The sequence below is a fragment of the Drechmeria coniospora genome, chromosome 02 (genome assembly GCF_001625195.1).
Source record: "Drechmeria coniospora strain ARSEF 6962 chromosome 02, whole genome shotgun sequence".
NCBI classification, from domain to species: Eukaryota; Fungi; Ascomycota; class Sordariomycetes; order Hypocreales; family Ophiocordycipitaceae; genus Drechmeria; species Drechmeria coniospora.
The window spans coordinates 73,337-91,124 of record NC_054390.1 but is presented as its reverse complement, the minus strand read 5'-3'; the positions used below and the strand labels follow the sequence as shown (position 1 = coordinate 91,124).

The window sequence follows — 17,788 nt, the reverse complement described above, 5'->3', positions numbered from 1 at the left end:
TCGACATGTGCGGGAGTAGGTGTGCTTGCACAAGTGCAAGTGCAAGTAGTTGTATGGTGGGTGGCAAAAAGGTCGATTCAATTTGTAGGAGAAGCGCTGCCAAAACTGAATCGTCACTTTTGTCAAGCAGCTGTGCTGTGCATGGCCGTGCAAGCCCGCGCTGCGTAGGTGAGCGGAGTGCAAATGCTTCATCGTCAACGCCCTGTGCTATGTCAGCACATGCGTATCGTGCAAGTCGTGATCACTTGAACTGCCGCTCCGCAGACGACTGGACAGTAATAATGAGAAATAATGCTTGTAGGTACCTACCCAAGCAGCCAATGCCTACCGCGCGGCACGCCGTACAAGTGCATGCAAGTATATTGCATTGCAGGGATTGCGCTGCGAGATGCATGCATGCGACCAAGACATCGTCGACACACCGCCGGCCGCAATTTTTCGTCCCTCCACCCGGAAGCGAATGTGTCGACCGAGCAAGGGCGTCACGGCCGGTCCAGCTCCCAAGGCGTACGCGCGCAGCACGCAGCACGCAGCACGATTCGCGGCCACCGTCGTCGCCGGTAGGCGTGTGCCACGGGGTCCCGCGCAGCCGTGGTGGGTTGCTCGCGTACGGTGCGTGCTCGGCTTCGGAACGGCGTCCGTGGCCAGACCGATACCGTGACGGCGGTGTCGGGCGCCTCGGGTGGACGAGACGAGGTGCTCCGTCGTTTGCGTGCTTCGACATGGGCATGCCGAGCATGAGCTGCCACGCGAGCGCCGCGGAGGTGCCTCTGTGCGCGGAATTCGACCGTCGCCATGGTGGACCGGCACTGCACCCGGGGGAGCAAACGTCGAGGGCGCATGATGTGCCAGGCGATCATGGCCAAGGACGGCCAGGGGAGCAAACGTCGAGGGCACTTGATGTGCCAGGCGATCATGGCCAAGGACGGCCACGGCAATGTCCGTCCATCGGCCGGTATCATCGGCGCCTCCCACGATGCGTCATGTTGCATCGCATTGCGTCGCGTTGCATCGCGTCGAATGGCACGGCACGGCACCTCGCTCCGTCACGTACAGCTACAGTAGTTGTGATTAGTTGACTTCGCGCCGTGCAGTAGACAGCCAGCACTGTACTGTAGGTGCGGATACGTGTACGTACCTCAGGTGCACGCCTATGATGACAGTGGCATTCGCGGGGCATGGTACGAGCACGAACGTACCAAACCAGGTGCAGCAAAGCACCGGCACCAGGAGCAGCATGAATGGCCACGTCGACCGGCGAGGAAGGCCTTGCCCGTCGTCGTCGTTTGCAGGTCCCTATGTGGCAACCGTGCTGGGCGTGCCGGCGGTGCCGCTGCTGGAACCATTTCGTAGGTGCCGATGCCGGAGCCGAAATTAGGTGCCGCCGTTGGAGCCGTCTAGTAGCGGTTGCTGCTGGAGCCATTTCGTAGGTGTCGCAGCTGGAGCCATTACGTAGCAGCAGCAGCGGGACCGGTGCCATTTTGTAGGTGCCGCTGCTGGAGCCATTTTTTTTCGTAGCTGCTGAACGGGAATTATTCCGTAGCTGCAGCTGCCAGAGCCATTTCGTAGGAGCTGCTGGCCATTTCGTAGGTGCCGCTGCCGGTGCCATTTTTTTTCGTAGCTGCTGAACGGGAATTATTCCGTAGCTGCCGCTGCCAGAGCCATTTCGTAGGAGCTGCTGGCCATTTCGTAGGTGCCGCTGCCGGAGCCATTTCGTAGGAGCTGCTGGCCATGTCGTAGGTGCCGCTGCCGACCCCGTTTCGTGGGAGCTGCTGCTGGAGCCATTTCGTGGGAGGTGCTGCTGGACCCATTCCGTAGCTGCTACCGCTGGAACCATTCCGTAGGTGCCATTGCCGGAGCCATTTCGAAGCTGCCGCTGCAAGAGCCATTTCGTTGGAGCTGCTGGCCATTTCGTAGCTGACGCTGGTGGCCATTTCGTAGCTGACGCTGCTGGAGCCATTTCGTGGGAGGTGCTGCTGGACCCATTCCGTAGCTGCTACCGCTGGAACCATTCCGTAGGTGCCATTGCCGAAGCCATTTCGTACGAGCTGCTGGCCGTGTCGTAGGTGCCGCTGCTGGGACCATCCCGTACGTGCCGCTGCCGGAGCCGTTTCGTAGGAGCAGCTGCTGCATCTGTTTCGTAGCGACCGCTGCTGGAACCATTTGGTAGCTGCTGCTGCTGCTGCCGGAACCATTTCGTACGTGCTGCTGCTGCCACCATTTCGTACGTGCGGTTGCTGCCAAAACTTCGTGCGTACGGCTGCTGCCACCATTTCGCGCGTGCAGCTGCTGCCGCCGTTTCGTGGCCGCCGCTGATGGAACCTTCTCGTAGGTGCTGGATGCTTCTCTCCATGAGCGCGCCGAGCCCCATGTACCGGTACGCCGTGCGCCGTACTGCGCAGCCCGACGCGGGCGGGCGGGTACGCGGAAACGGAGGGCCTGTCCGTAGAGGTACTCGACGAGCACGCATGCACCGCCGACGCCATCGAGCCACCCGCCACGTCCCAACAGGCCACCGAGCCGTATCCTCCCTTGATAAGCCGTCGACTGTGAACCCCCGTCGCAGGGCAACCCTTACCTTTTTCCCCCTCGCCTCCTCTCCCCCCCCCCCCCCCCGCTTCTCTCCGATCGACGGATTGCCTGTTAGCGCCAAGCCTCGCGCTGCAAGCGCTAGCCTGCTCCCCCACCGCCATTGCGAGCCACCCCCCCCCTTCCCCAGGGGCCAAGACCCCCTAGGACGAGCTTCCCCCAGCGCCTCGGCGTGCGTGGCGGCGCGGCAGAGCGACGCCGACGACGATGACGGATTCGTCGGGCCCGGTGGTGTGATGGATTCTCGCCGTCGCTCTCCGTCGCCCTCGTTTGATGCCCCTCGATGCCGTCGTTTCCCTGCCCGTCGGCCGTCGTCGGGTCGTCGTCGGGTCTTCGTCGAGGCGCGTCTTCGTCGCCGCCCATCGGTCCCTCCCTCGACGCGCCGAATCCGCCGACGCCTGGGAGCAGCTCGGGCGCCCGCTCGTTTGGAAAGGCACCGTGCCGCGTCGGTGCAGCGCCGCCGTGGCAGCGTGGTCCCTGTCGATGCTCGGTGCGTGCGTGGCATCCGTGCGGTGCGAGCATCAACGCAAACCACCAGACGAACGCCAAGAGAGCATGAGGAGCAAAAATGCAACAAAACGAAAACGAAAAATACACGACGGCGCACTCGTTGCTCGACGTGCTCGTGCCTGCGCCCACGACGGTGCGTGGCCAAGCATGCTCGACGGTGCCTCGACGCTGGCAGCCTGCCCACTGACCGTCCGAGGGCGCAGCCGGCCGTGGACCCGGGCCCGGACCCCCCATGATCGTGATGCATCTCCGGTCCAAAACCATAATCCGTCCATCCACCCATCCCACCCATCCCATCCTCGACCCACGCGCTAACCGCATCCACCCTTCCGGCCAACCATGCATCCATCCATCATCCATCCATGACACCCGCGCAGCCACCAGTGCCGGTACCATCGACCATGGCCCCCCCGTCCGCTGGCGTTAGCGGTCAATCTAGTGCACCGTACGGAGCGGTGGTGCCTTGGTTTTTTCGCCGTCGCGCTCGACGCCGGGCCCGTCGCCTCGCCTGAAAGCCCGTCGTGCCGAGTGCAAAACCACGACGTCCCCGCCCCATCCGTCGGTCGACGACCTCTCCTCTCCCGCTTCATCCTCCCTCAGGCCGAGCAGTCATCGCGAGACCGCTCTCGAGGTGCCGACGACCGATTCGACCCCTGCCGAGACCGCAGAGCCTCTCGAGCGGCGAGCGACCCCCTGTCTCGCCCGTGACGTCGACGGCCATTCCAGCGCCAGCGACGCCCACGCCCACGGTCGGCGCCCGAATTTTTTCGAGCCCGTTGCCTCGCCGCATCGCCTCGTAATATTCCCTCCCACGGACCGACGACCCATCGGCCGACTGGCATTTTATTCTTGCATTTGGCCGTCCTCGCCTTGAGCGCGCCGAGTTGGTCCTTTTTTTTTATCTTAATTTTTTCGGTCCGCATCCCGTCGGCCGCTCCTGCCCGCTTGCGCCGTTGGCAGGCACCCCCTTTCGTCGCCGCATCCGGACATTTCCGTCCGCCTCCTGCCGCCCCTGTAGGTGCCGATTGCTGCATGCACTACAATTTTGATTTTGGCAATCGCGACTCGAGTTTTTTTTTTGTTCCTTCCTGCTCTGCGTTCGGAACAACACCATGATCCTGTTTCCTATATTTTGCCATCCCCTTCCTCCTCATCCCCCTTTGCCTCTTCTGCTCTTTTTCTCTCGACAATGTCTGCCCTTGCCGTCGCTGACATCTCATCCTCGCCTCAGACAGCAATCACCGGCTGACCCCGTCGACCCTCTCGCGTCGTAACAGCCACCGGTCTCCGCCATCTGGTCTTTGCCATCCGGTCTTCGCCAACAGACCTCGACCACGATCCGACGACACATGATTTAATCTCTACACGGTCGAAAAGGGCCCTGGATCACGGCCCCCCCTGCCAATCCCCCCTCCTCGCCCAGCTTTTTCTCGAAGCCCCCGCCCCATCGACGATTCGTCCCCGGGACGTGTCGTTGGGAATGCCTTACACGCCGCCTTCGCACCGATCGCCCGCCTCCTCAGCCCCTACCTCGCCCGATGCGAGCCGCCGCTCCTCCTTCCAGACGGCCGAGCGCCCGTCGCTCCCCCGGTCGGCCTCGTACCTCAGCAAGCACCGCCGCACGCCGTCGGTGACGCCCGTCGACGAGGCGGCCGTCACGCACGCCCACGTCGCCCTCGGCCGCAGCGTGAGGCAGTCACCGCCGCTGCCCCTGGACAACGGGCAGCTCATCCCCAAGGGCGCCATCGTCTCGCCGCCCGAGTCGGCCACGTCCGGCAGCGATGACGAGGCGCCACCCGCCGTCGAGGGCCCCGAGGCCGTCAAGGTCAAGGACCTGCGCGCCGTCGTGACGCTGATGCCCCTGCCGCTCACGGACGAGTCCGTCGACGGCTTGCGGAGCCCGTCAGCCGTGCGGCCTCCGGGCCTCCGCCCGCGCTTCGCCCCCGATTCCTTGCCCCTCATCTCGTCGAGGCGGCGGAAGCAGGGCCACGTCCGGTCGGCCACCGACTCGGCCATCACGGCGCCCAAGTCGGCCGGCAACTCGGTCTCGTGCTCCGACGACGACATGGACGACGACCTCAAGTACGAGCCCCAGATGGTGCGCAAGAAGTCGGGCGAGCTCGTCCGCCCCGCCCTCCGCGCCTCGCGTCGACGGCCCGCGAGCATGCCCGGCACCCCCGTCTTCTCCAAGGCCGTCCACTTCGACTCCCACCTCGAGCACGTCCGCCACTTCCTCCAGGTCGACCGGCCCCTCGCCGTCAGCGCCGGCTCGTCGCCCGTCGAGAGCCACGACAGCGACGGCGAGTACCCCTTCCCCGCCGACGGCAAGCTCGAGGTCCGCTCGCCGCCCTTTGAGTGGGAGCTCGTGACGTCCAACTTCCCCCACGACGCGCGCGCCCGCGAGGGCATGCCCGTCCGCCTCGAGCGCGTCTGGCTCTCGCCCGACCAGAAGCAGCTGCTCGGCTCCGTCGCCGTCGCCAACCTCGCCTTCCAGAAGCACGTCGCCTGCCGCTTCACGCTCGACTACTGGAAGACCGTCTCCGAGGTGGCGGCCGAGTTCAGCCACGACATACGTGCCCGCGCCGCCGACTCGTCGAGCGACCGCTTCACCTTTGCCATCAAGCTCTCCGACATGGCCAACCTCGAGTCCAAGACGCTCTTCTTCTGCGTCCGGTACTGCGTCGGCGGCCGCGAGTTTTGGGACAACAACGGATCCATCAACTTCCAGGTCGACTTCAGGAAGAAGCACCTGCCCCAGAATGGCCGGAACCACTTCCAGGGCGCCGCCTCGCAACCGCCCCTCAGCCTGCCCCGGAGCAGCCGCAGGCCGTCGCCCGGCCGGAGCGCCTTGCGTCCGACGTCGGTGCCGGCCTCGCTCGACGCGCTCTGCGGCGAGCCCGACAAGCTGGGCCTCGAGGGGCCCATGCTGCGCCTCAAGACCAAGTCGTCGAGGAACCTCGCGAGCGACTTGGTCTCGCAGACGCTCAAGCTGCCGAGCGGCGTCGCCTTCTCGAACCGCTACGACTTTGGCGCCTCGCTGAGCGCCGCCATGCAGGTGGCCAAGGACTCGATGGCCAAGGACAAGGACGCCCTCTACATGAAGAGGAACGTGCGCGGCCTCGGCACCCGCCCGGCCGACTCGCCCGCCTCGCCCGCCCACTCGTCCTCGACCGACTCCTGCTCACCCTCGAGCCTGGGGCTCCCGAGCGCCTCGTACGAGGAGCTCGTCGACAAGTATTGCTTTGTACGTACCCCCGGGTCCGCGTTCCACATCCGCAAGCCCCCCGCCACGGCTTCGTCCGGTCCGTGAGCACGTTGGCGGGCGCGACGGAGGCGGGCCAGCGACGCCGCCTGAGCTTGACTAACCGTCTTTGCCTGCTGCAGTTTGGATCGAAGCAATCGAGCCCCACGGTCAAGGAGGCGTCGTTGAACGGCGTCGCCGGCGACAAGGCCAAGGCCGCCGCCGCCGCCGAGGACGACGAGGAGAAGCTGTCGAGCGAGACGCGCACCACGGCGGTCCATCATTCGATCCGCATCCACGAGCCCAGCGGCTACACGTTGGCGGCCTCGCCGGCGTCGACGGCGCAGAGCACCCCCGGCAACGAGCGGGACCAACTGACGATCCCGAGGCGCCCTCGATCGACGTCGCCCGCGCTCGCGTCGGGCACCGAAGCCCCCTCGAGCCGCCCGAGGTCGACGCCGCCCGCCCTGGCGTCTGGTGCCGGGTCGGCTCCGGGCGAGGTGCCGTTCCTCGGTCCCATGTCGGACAGGTTCCCCTGGACAGCAGACTCGCAGCCTGCCACGGCGATTCGAGGGTAGACGTCAAACGACGACGGCTGCAGCAGGACGCTACACTGTCTACGCTGCATTGCGGTACGCTGCACTGCAGTACTCTACACCGCGGTATGCTACACTACAGTTCAGTGGGCCGACCACACCACACCACACCATCAGAAGCTGCACTACGCTGCATCACCAACTACACTACACTGCACAGCTACGCAACACCACTATGCTACAACACTACGCTACACCACATTACGCTACACCACATTACTCTACACCACCCTAGTCTACACCACACAGAGTGCTCTACACTACGCTGCACCACCTTGAGAGAATGGAGATGACGTTTTATCGGACAACAGCGTCGTTCCTGCTTGGATCTGCCATTTTTTGTTTGGAGTTTTGGATGGCCTTTTTGGGACTTGGGATTGGAACACGGCATGGGATATAGGTGTGTAAAAGCCGGTGTCGATTTGGCTTGCCGTACCTCTTTGTACATTGTCTTTTTTTTTCTTCTCCTGTTCATAACGGCCGCAGCGATGACGACGTCGAATGCTCGAGGGGAGGAAAGCTGGGGACCTGTTTTGTTGGAAAGGGGCTGCCGTCGGCGTGCGCCCGATCCGGGACGATGGATGCGTTCCCCGCACATGTTCACTTGAGCGTTCAATAATTCATGGTATGAGGATTACACGACATAGGATGAGACAAGAAAGATGAATCTACTTTTTCTCCGAATCCCTCGAGGTCTCCAAGGCCTGCGAGCGGTGTCATGTGCGCATGCGTACGAGTACTTGTCGAGCTGTCGAGCTGCTGTCTCACCCACGGCTCGGTAGGCCGGAATCGGCGCCATGCCCTCGGTGCGGACGACGACGATGTGTCAGTTCATGTAGGCGCATGCAGCATGCTGTCTCACCCGACGACGGTCTGAAACACGATCTGGTGGCTTGCAAATAGCAACGGCCTCGAAGACGCCAACGCCTTTTTACGTCTCCATCCACACAATCTTCTTCCCCGCATCGCACCAGTAACCCTTGACGCCCCCCCCCCCCCCTCCTTTGTTCGTCTCTCGACCCGCATCGGCGTCCGATCACGGGGAGGGGACGAGGCCGAGGGCAACTACAGGTAATACGGTACATTGTCTCGATCAGAGCGGGGCGGGCGTGTGTGCTGATCCAGGCGTCGTCGAGTGGCATGATGGAGACTCGAGGCCCTTCCGGATCACGCCGAACGCCGTTCCGACGCGTCGTAGAGGGCCAGGGTGCCGTGGATGCCTGTCTTCGTTCGCTTTCGACGGCGGTGAGCTGTGGTCGCTGCAAACCGACGAGCTCGTTGCCGGGAGAGACGACACGGTGTCGACACGAGGCGGTGACGCAGCCGAGAACGCAGTGGCGTCGAGCAGGGATGTGAGACAATGCCCTCGACCGGAGACCCTCCACGCCGCTCTCGGGTGGGCCACCCGCCGGGACAGGACACTTTGGTGGCGGAGGCGAGGCGTCTTGCTCGAGAGTCAATCTGCGACGCAACCGCGCCTACTCGTATCTTTGCCATCCCCTTCCCGACGGCCGTGGACCTCGGCTTCGGGGTCGAGCAGCGGCGTGGCATCGCCGTGAGCGTACGAAAGCATGCGAGCATCGTTTTCTGGAAAACCCTCCGTCCGAGGCCCGAAGCCGACGGCAAGGGTTGCACCGTGGGCTCGGCCGAAAACCGGCCGCTCGACGCCCCGGCCCGGTCTTGACGCCGAAGTGGGGCCCGGACGAGGGCCGGGATCATCCCTGGCACGGCGACCGAGCCGCGGCGATACGAATCGGTTGCCGAGGTTGCGATTTCTCCATTCCAATGGAACGGTCTAGCGAAAAGGGGTACCAAATAACAGCACGGCATTCATCTAGGCCGCCTACTCATGATGCCTCGGTGCCCTCTGCCCTCGACGCCAGACGCAATTCGCCCTCCGCTGTGAAGTGCAGTAGTGATGGGGGGCACTGCACGCGTTGCCGTCGTCCTACGCGGAATCTTTCAAACTGGAGGACGGCACCAAGCAAATTGCGACTGCTGTATCCTGACAAGCCACCGCTGCCCAGAGTTGGACATGGGCATCACGGTTGAAGCAGGCGTGCTGGATTTAATTGAAAGATAATTGTCCCGTCGGACGCAACTTGTCGTTGGCCGCACAATGCTCCAGCTGTTTCGTGGTAGAATAGAAAGGTAGGAGGACGGAGCAGGAATGGCTTCCCGATGACCAAATACACGAGCATCACCAAATGTTTTTCGAGTTGTTGGTTCGCCGGAGAAAGGAACGCATCGAAGTTTATACCCGTTCATGCAGTCAGTTGGGGGGCCTTTCCAACAGAGCAAGAATTCCTGATGACCGGATACATGAGCATCACCAAAAGTTGCTGGTTTTGAGTTTTCGGTCGCCAGAGAAAGCAACGCATCGAAAAAAATTATACACGGTTCACGCAGTCAGCTACGAGGACTATCCAACGGAGCTGGAATGCCTTCATGATGACCGGATACGTGAGCATCACCAAAAGTTGCTGGTTTTGAGTTTTCAGTCGCCAGAAAAAGCAGCGCATCGAAAAATTATACCCCGTTCATGAAATCAGCCATGAATCCATCTGTTGTCGCCCGCTGGTCAGCATAGCAAGTTACACAAGTCAATATTGCGGCTGACGCGCACCAGACGTGCCAGCATCTGACCTATAAGCCATGCTCTCCCGTCCTTTGATTCATTCGTGGATAGAAAAAGGGCTCGCGCACGCTCGCATCTCTACCTCGTGTGCGTGTTCAAGGCCGTCATAGTCACACCACCACGCCGTGCGATGCCGGAGCCATGTCGCCCTTCGGTGCGAGCCTTCGCGAGTATAGATATGCGCCCCTCGACGCCGAAACAAGAGTCTTTCGTCTCGTCAAGCTTCTTCCTCCGAGGCCATCGCTGATTCCTGCCACCTGGGGCACGGTGCGAGTGGAACTCATCGAGCATCATGCCGACTCCAGAGTGCCGTACGATGCCCTCTCCTACGCGTGGAACGTTCCCCCTCGCCTGCGCGAGCCAAATCGACGCATAATTGTAGAGACAGAGGATGGATCTTGGACTCTTCGCATATACCGCCCCCTGGAGCTCGCGCTGCTCCATCTCGGTGCCAACGACACGACGAGTCGGCCGATCTTCATCGACCAGATCTGCATCGACCAAAACAACGGGCCGGAAAAGAGTCATCAGGTGCGGTGCATGCGAGATATTTACAGCAACTGCGTTCGCACCGTCGTGTGGCTGGGCCCGTCGACGACGAACTCGGCAGAGTACTTTTCCTACGTCCAGGAGATTACGGCCGAGGGAGTTCTGAGTCGCGTCATGAACCCAAACGTCGCCCAGTTCATGCACGTCTTCGACGCCGTCATGGACTCCTCACTGGACATCAACGATGCGGAGCGCGAGGACAGGGACGATATACTGGGCATGCTGCAACGATTCGGCGACCGATTCCCGCTCGATGGCTTCGCCGACGTGCTTGACCGAGATTGGTTTGGTCGTCTGTGGATCATCCAGGAGGCCTGCCTGGCACCCTCGGTCGTCTTCGTCTGCGGATCGCAAGCACTGTGCTTCGACTGCTTCCGCGCCGGTGCGTTGTTCTACAATCTTCACAACACCAAATGGATCCGACAACGGACAGGGGCAACGTCCAAGCATGAGCTGACTCGTCGCAATGCCCTGTTCGAAAAGAAGGCCAGCCTCGGTCGCATCTTCCAGGAGCGCAAGACGATCCACCAGAGCGGCACGCGCCAGGAGCTGTACGATCTCGTGCTCAAGTACAGCGTCAACGGCGATCAGAAAAAGATTGGCTCAAGCCTACCGGAAGACCGAATCTTTGGCCTGCTGGGGCTCGCGGCCGAAGACGATCAACTTCGACGGCGGGTTCGGGTCCGATACGGCGAGGATGCCGTGCAGATATACTCCGAGGTGGCGGCGCTGCTTCTGGAGAGATATGTGGACGCGCTGCTGTACAACCAGTTCCCGAAGACGACGCCGGGCCTGCCTTCCTGGGCCCCGGACTGGGCCATGAACCTCGCGGTGCCCGTGGGCTACTCGGAGCGCAAAACGCCAGTGTACTCTGCGGGAGGGCCCTCGACGGAGACCCGCATCCGGTTCGACGAGGCGTCGCGCCGGCTAACGATCCGCGCTTGCACGGTCGACGAGATCACGGCCGTCGGGGAGCGGACATGTCGCGCGCAGCCCGATGTGCAGATCATGCAGCAAATCGACTACGGCCGGGCGAGCATGGTCTTTGACGAGGTGTCGGACTTTGTCGAGGAAGCCGCCGCATCGGACGACGACGGAGGGCGAACGGCGCGTACCATCTCGCTTCGTCTCTGCGACTCGGGTTTGTCGTACCGCCACTTCTCGGACAAGCTCGGGGCATCCGCCGGGTGCGAAAGGCTCGGGGCATTGCATGATGCCATCTCACTTCTGGGGCGACGGCTCCTCCGCTCGGATGCCACCGTCGCGGCGCATCGCATCACGCGCATATACCGAACCTTGGGCATCACCCCCTGGTACTGGATTCCTCCGCCCGAGATGGACACCCTCCGCATCTGCGCGCAGGGGCCCATCTCCGCTTCCAAGGTCGCATGGGAGGCTCTCGAGGACTTTGTCGAGGACATGGTCGGCATGTGCGTCGCCTCGACGAGAATCGCGTGGGCGTCGTGGTACGTGAAGCTGCGTCGCCGCTACGGAAAGGTGACGTTGAAGCCGGATCATGACGTCTTGGCAAGAGTAGGGCTCGACCCGCACGTGGCCATGGGCCAGGACATGAGCGTGTTCACGACGAACCTGTTGAAGAATGCCGGACGGAGACTGTATCGGACCCGAAGGGGCCTCTTGGGCATGGGGCCGGCGCACATGCGGCGGGGAGATTTGGTCGTGGTCTTCCACGGCGGCACAATGCCTCATGTGCTTCGGGATGTGGGCGGTCTATGGCAGTACGTCGGCGAGGCGTATTGCGACGGAATCATGGACGGTGAGGCGATGGGAAAACGGCATCGAGACGAGCTATACGCTGGTTTAACAAGGACAGCTGCATTGCGGTGCTGAGAATAGACGACAGCGGTGCTGAGAATAGAAGACGCACGTTGCCCACTGGAAAAGAAGTCGTTTGAAACTAGAGCAAGATCCCTTGAATTGTCCTGCGCGGCTCAGCATTCCCCTTGGGTGAGCTTCTGGCTCTCGGCTCTCGGGCCTCAAAATTTTGGATGGCACTTGACATGTCCTGCGCGGCTCGGTATTCCCCTGAGCTTCTGGCTCGAGGCTCTCGGGCCTCATACCTTTGTTGGCCCTCGACATGTCCTGCGCGGCTCGGTATTCCGCTGGGGTGAGCTTCTGGCTCGAGGCTCTCGGGCCTCATACCTTTGTTGGCCCTTGGCATGCCCTGCGCGGCTCGGTATTCCCCTCGGTATTCCCCCGGGGTGAACTGCTGGCTGGAGGCCCTCGGGTCTCGTACCTTGATTTGATATTCGTCAAGAGGGTTTGTGACGCAAATCCAGCGTGTCGGGGTTTTCCACCACGGTGTATTGTATCGGATGGGTGGCGGCACGCACTCCGCATGGTGCTCGTCGCCTCGCCCTCCAGAGTCTTCCTATGCCGAGCAATTGGCCCCTCCTCGTGGCTGATTCTCCTCGCCATCCAGAGTCCTCCTATGCCGAGCAAGTGGTCCCTCCTCGTGGCCGATTCACCTCGGAATCCAGAGTCCTCCTCGCCATCCAGAGTCCTCCTATGCCGAACAAGTGGTCCCTCTTCGTGGCCGACTCACCTCGCAATCCAGAGTCCTCCTATGCCGAGCAATTGGTCCCTCCTCGTGGCTGATTTGGATCTCACGCCAGCCTTGTGCAGCGGAATCCTGTCGACGTGCTGTACCATCTTGCCCGTCGCATCGTTCACCCTGTCACCGAAGCTTCTCTCGCTCTTGACCGTCTTCATCTGCGCGACGGTCTCGTCGGGCCTCCAGGCGTCGCGTCCGAGGCTGGCCAGGGTCGTCATGACGTCCTGGGCATGCTCGCCAGCCAGCTCGGCAGGGTCATCCGTGGCGGAGGCCGGGTGCAGGTAGCCCATGAGAAGTATCTTGACCTTGGCATCAAAGAACGTGGCTCCGTCAAAGTCGTAGGCGATGTGAACAGTGACGCCGTTGTGCATGGCGACGCTCGGCGGCGCGCCGCGAGGAGGAGCGACGGTGACGACGGCTTCCAGCCAGTCGTGGCACACATCCTCCAAGCCCTTTCCCGGCAGCACCATGGCCCAGGCGGCAAAGACGCCGCCCAGGCGCACCCGGATGGGCTCCGGCACCTCGGCGAGATTCGCCGTGGGAAAGCCGAGCTCGTCGGAGGAGCGGCCGCTGGCCCTCGCGACGCGGCCCTGGAACTTGAGAGGAAACGGCGTTTCCGGGCCCGCCTCCGGGCCAACGGTGGCGATGAGAGGCTCCGACGGCTGCCCGCGGACGAGCGGATCGTAGGTCTTCTGCCTGCTCTGCTCCCAGCTGCTCGAGACGGTGTCGGCCAGGCCAACCTTTTGGTACCCCTGGTAGGCCGTGTGCCCGACCTTCTTGGCCGTGGCGTAGCGGGCCACCTTGGTCGCCCTGTTCTGCACGACGGCGCCGGCGAGGCCGGCGTACTTCTTGGCCATCTGCTGGCCGATGGTGCTCGCGAACTTGACGCCGACCTCGAGCGGCATGGTGCTCAGGCTCGCGCCGCGGACGACGGCGACGTCGGTCGAGGTGCTCGCGATGCGGAAGACGGGGCTGCCGCAGAGAACCTTTTTGCCGTCCTTGCCGGCGCCGAGGACGAGTCGGAAGTAGCCGTCGGCGGCGACGGCGGGGATGCGGACGACGTGCGTCTCCCGCGCGACGTGCTTGGCGAGGCGTGCCGACGCCTTCTTGGCGAAGCGCTTGAGGTCTCGCTGGATGGCCCGCTCATCCCCCTCGTCGAGATGCTCCACCTGGGCCTGCCTCGCGGGCGTGACGTCGAGCCAGCCAGCCGTCGAGCCGACGCAGGCCTTGAGGGACATGCCGACGCCACCGGTGAAGCCCTTTTCCTGCAGCCAGAGCTTCCTCGCCTCGGGTAGCGGTTCGTCCGAGAGGATGGAGATGGAGACGGACGTCGTCGGCCCCTTGTACCAGACGAGGGCGTTGGAGTGGCGGATGATGCTGTGGTGCTTGGTCGACTCGGCGGGCCGGCTGACGAGGCCGCCGGCGAAGTACTGGGCCTCGCCGAGGGCCGCCTTCCACCTCGACGTCTCCCTTGCCTTGGAGCTGACGGCCGACGACGCGTCGGCGGCGGAGAGGGTCAGGGCCGAGGAGCTCTTGACGCGTCGAATGTCCCGGCTTGGAGAGGTTGGGAGCGGGTCGGCGGGAGGGGGAGGAGGGAGCTCATCGACGGCCACGTCGACGGGGTGCGGTTTCCGCCTCACGGTCGAGCAGCCTTCGGGCATCCGGAGGGGCCGCTGAAACATCGGTTCGTCTCGCGACACGGGCCGCAGCTGGGTCGCCGACCTGGTCGGTCGAAGCGGAGGGTGAGGAACGGCAAGGGCCACGTTTGCCCTGGACCTCGCCTCGGGCCTGGCGGTGAGCGGGCGGTCAGCGGACGAGCGAGGTCGGGCGAGGGCCAGCACACGGGTGCTCCGGCTTCGTACGCTACCTTGAATCCACGTCCATGGTCATTCTGCATTCTGGAGCGGATGGATGTTGCTGCATCCGAGGCGAGTGGCCGTGGCGAGGTGAGGTTGGAAAAGGACAAATGGACTTTTCTCCGGCACCACCGCCGCACCAGTGACGGGCTGGGAATGAGCAAGACGTGATCGAGACATGGCGTCTTCATGGCAGGAACGTTCTGGTGCCTCCTCCCCTGCCAGCCAGGGCAAGCACCGTAGCCTGTAGCTGCCAAAAGGGGTGGCGGTTGCATGTACCGGTACATGCGCACCGCATGCCACTTGCACGCAACGACATGTACAGGGTACAGCGCCGTGCCAGGTAGCATTGAGAGCGGTGCACGTACTGTGATGTACTTTAGTACACTCACAGTGCTACGTTGTACTTGCGGCAAACTCGCAATACTTTGCTGTACTTGTGCCTGGTGATGAACGCACAGTGCTGTGCTGTGCTTGTGCTGTACTTGCGGCGAACGAACAGTACTGGGCTGTACTTGCGGCAACCTCACAGTACTGCGCTGCACTTGCGGCAAACTCTCAGTACTGCGCTGTACTTGAACGAACAGTACCGTGCTGCACTCGTACTTGCGGCAGACGAACAGTGCTATGCTGTACTTGCGGCAAACTCAGTACTGTGCTGCACTTGAACGAACAGCTGTGCTGTACTTGCATTTGCGGCAAACTCACAGTACTGCGCTGTACTTGCGGGAACCTCTCAGTGTTTGCCACAGTGCTATGCTGTACTTGCGGCAAACTACGGTACTGCGCTGTACTTGCGGCAAACTCACGGTACTGCGTGTACTTGCGGTAAACTCTCAGTACTTGCCACAGTGCTGTACTTGCGGCAAACTCTCAGTACTTGTCACAGGCTATGCTGTACTTGCGGCAAACGAACAGTACTGCGCTGTATCTGCGGTAAACTCTCGGCACTTGTCACAGCACTGTGCTGTACTCGCGGTAACTCACAATATCACTGCGTTGTGCTTGCGGTAAACTCACAGCACTATGCTGTACTTGCAGTGAACTCGGAGGGCCCCTTCACGCGGCCAGTGCCCGCCCAGGATGGCCTGTCGCTCTCGTCACCGTCGACGCGTCCACCGCCGTTTCTCTCCTTTGCCGGAGCGGCAACCGTCAGGCGGCGGCGGCCCGTGCCGTGCCATCGAGCGGGAAACGAGCCGTCGCCGTTTCGTCGGTGAAGACGACCGTCAATGGTCTCGGGGCGTCGCGGAGGCCGCTTCGTCACGCCGACCTCGCCGCGGAGGCGACGGCTTCCATCTCGGCGGGCTCCTTGACGGCCGTCGTCAGATTTTCGTAGCCCGTCTCGGTGACGAGGATGTTGTCCTCGATGCTGTCGAGGTCAGCGGCGGGTGAGGACGGCGGGCGGAGGGGGCAAACGTACCGCACGCCGCCGACGTCCCAGTAGCGATCGAGGACGGCGGCGTCGATGAACTTGGCGTGGACGGGATCCTCGAGGTAGGGCTCGATGATGAAGCGGCAAAAGTAAATGCCCGGCTCGACGGTGACGACGCTGCCGGCGGGGATGGTGCCGCGCAGGCGCAGGTAGCGAAACAGGACGTTCTCGTCCTTGGGGTTCGGGTTCCCGCCGACGTCGTGGGTGTCGAGGCCGAGGTAGTGGCCGAGGCCGTGCGGGAAGAAGGCGGCGCTCGTGCGGGCGGCGAGGATCTCGTCGGCGTCGCCCCTGAGAACGCCGAGGGCCAGCAGGCCGGCAATGGCCACCCTGTGGGCGTGCAGGTGGATGTCGTCCCAGCGCACGTCGGCCTTGATGAGCTCAATGCAGTCCCGCTGCATCTTGTGGACGACGTCGTAGATGTCACGCGATTCCTTGCTGAACTTGCCGCACAAGGGAAAGGTGCGGGTCTAGGGGAACGATCAGACCCGGAGGGCCGGGAGGGGGTGGAGGTGGAGGGGGGAGGAGGACGGCCCGGGGGCCGGCGGACTGACAATGTCGGATGCGTAGTTTTTCCACTCGGCGCCGGCGTCGATGAGGAGGTTCTGCTTGCCGTCGAGCGGCGCGTCGTTGGCGACGTAGTGGAGCGTCGCGGCGGCCTTGCCGGCGGCGAGGATGGGGTGGTAGGCCATCTCCTTGGCGCCGTGGGCGACGCAGCGCTCGAGGAAGACGGCGTCGAGCTCGCGTTCGTTGCTGGCCGTCGCGGCTCGGCGGAGGACGGCCTCGTGAGCGAGTGCGGATACGTGGTTGGCCTTGCGGATCAGGGCGACCTCGAACTCGTCCTTGACGACGCGGGCCGTCTCGACGGCGCGCCGGAGCGCGTCGAGGTCGCTGCGGCCAAAGGGGGAAAGGGCGTCGGCGTCGGAGACGTGGCCCGCCATGGCGAAGACGGTCGCGTCGGTCGCGCGGCCCGCGAGGTGGGCGAGGGTCGGGCCGACGTCGGTGGTGTGCTTGACCTCGTCGACGTCGTAGCGTGCCAGGGCCTCGTCGACGCTCAGCGGCAGGCCAGACCAGATGACGTCGTCGGCGTCGACGGGGGGGATGAAGAGCGTCGACCGGTCGGAGCGGATGTCGTAGGCGTAGCGGCAGTCGGCGAGGTTGCAGCCGGTCATGTAGTAGAAGTGGCGCCGCTGGCTACGCAGGTCGTCAGCGTCGGCGGCTCGAGGCCACGGCTCGCCAAGGCGGTCGGCTTCCGGCGCGGCGTGGCGTACCGGAAGTGCTCGGGCGAGTCGTTGTCCTCCTGCAGCTTCGTCTGGCGTCCCTCGAGGTAGATGACGCCAGCGAGGTCGGGGACGGTGCGTCGGAGGATGTCGACGACGCGTCTCGCATGGGCCTTGGCCGGATACTTGGCCCGCAGGACGGCCTCGAAATCTTGGGCGACCATGGCGGCGGGTGCGTGCGGCCGATGTGCCGTCGAGAGAGGGAGGCGATGTGCCGTCGGGAGAGGGAGGCGATGTGCCGTCGGGAGAGGGAGGCGATGTGCCGTCGGGAGAGGGAGGCGATGTGCCGTCGAGAGAGGGAGACGATGTGCCGTCGGGAGAGGGAGGCGATGTGCCGTCGAGAGAGGGAGACGATGTGCCGTCGAGAGAGGGAGACGATGTGCCGTCGGGAGAGGGAGGCGATGTGCTGTCGAGAGGGGGCGACGAGGCAGACGAGGCCGAGGCGGGGTCGATGTCGATGTCGAGGGGCGGGCGACGAGCAGACCACGTGACGTCAGCCGAGGGCTAAGGGCACGACGGCACAGG

The 17,788-nt window shown here is 63.4% G+C and overlaps 6 protein-coding genes across 6 annotated transcripts; 2 read left to right on the top strand and 4 right to left on the bottom strand.

Moving 5' to 3' along the window:
* Nucleotides 1-1,532: 1,532 nt before the first annotated feature.
* DCS_03328 (uncharacterized protein) lies at nt 1,533-2,273 on the bottom strand (the record flags this gene model as incomplete). The annotated part of the gene is made up of 1 exon (XM_040800649.1): nt 1,533-2,273. The coding sequence occupies one exon, from the start codon at nt 2,271-2,273 to the stop codon at nt 1,533-1,535; it is 741 nt and encodes a 246-aa protein (XP_040655682.1).
* Nucleotides 2,274-4,579: 2,306 nt separating this feature from the next.
* Nucleotides 4,580-6,918, top strand: DCS_03327 (protein phosphatase regulatory subunit Gac1; the record flags this gene model as incomplete). The annotated part of the gene is made up of 2 exons (XM_040800648.1): nt 4,580-6,343; nt 6,484-6,918. The coding sequence occupies 2 exons, from the start codon at nt 4,580-4,582 to the stop codon at nt 6,916-6,918; spliced, it is 2,199 nt and encodes a 732-aa protein (XP_040655681.1).
* Nucleotides 6,919-9,715: 2,797 nt separating this feature from the next.
* DCS_03326 (heterokaryon incompatibility protein) lies at nt 9,716-11,974 on the top strand (the record flags this gene model as incomplete). The annotated part of the gene is made up of 1 exon (XM_040800647.1): nt 9,716-11,974. One exon carries the CDS (start codon nt 9,716-9,718, stop codon nt 11,972-11,974), a length of 2,259 nt encoding a protein of 752 aa, XP_040655680.1.
* A 67-nt stretch (nt 11,975-12,041) lies between these two features.
* Nucleotides 12,042-12,305, bottom strand: DCS_03325 (uncharacterized protein; the record flags this gene model as incomplete). Its single annotated transcript, XM_040800646.1, has 1 exon — nt 12,042-12,305. One exon carries the CDS (start codon nt 12,303-12,305, stop codon nt 12,042-12,044), a length of 264 nt encoding a protein of 87 aa, XP_040655679.1.
* A 380-nt stretch (nt 12,306-12,685) lies between these two features.
* Nucleotides 12,686-14,745, bottom strand: DCS_03324 (uncharacterized protein; the record flags this gene model as incomplete). The annotated part of the gene is made up of 2 exons (XM_040800645.1): nt 12,686-14,486; nt 14,561-14,745. 2 exons carry the CDS (start codon nt 14,743-14,745, stop codon nt 12,686-12,688), a joined length of 1,986 nt encoding a protein of 661 aa, XP_040655678.1.
* A 1,069-nt stretch (nt 14,746-15,814) lies between these two features.
* Nucleotides 15,815-17,427, bottom strand: DCS_03323 (putative Xaa-Pro aminopeptidase pepP; the record flags this gene model as incomplete). Its single annotated transcript, XM_040800644.1, has 3 exons — nt 15,815-16,453; nt 16,538-17,177; nt 17,255-17,427. The coding sequence occupies 3 exons, from the start codon at nt 17,425-17,427 to the stop codon at nt 15,815-15,817; spliced, it is 1,452 nt and encodes a 483-aa protein (XP_040655677.1).
* Nucleotides 17,428-17,788: the final 361 nt, after the last annotated feature.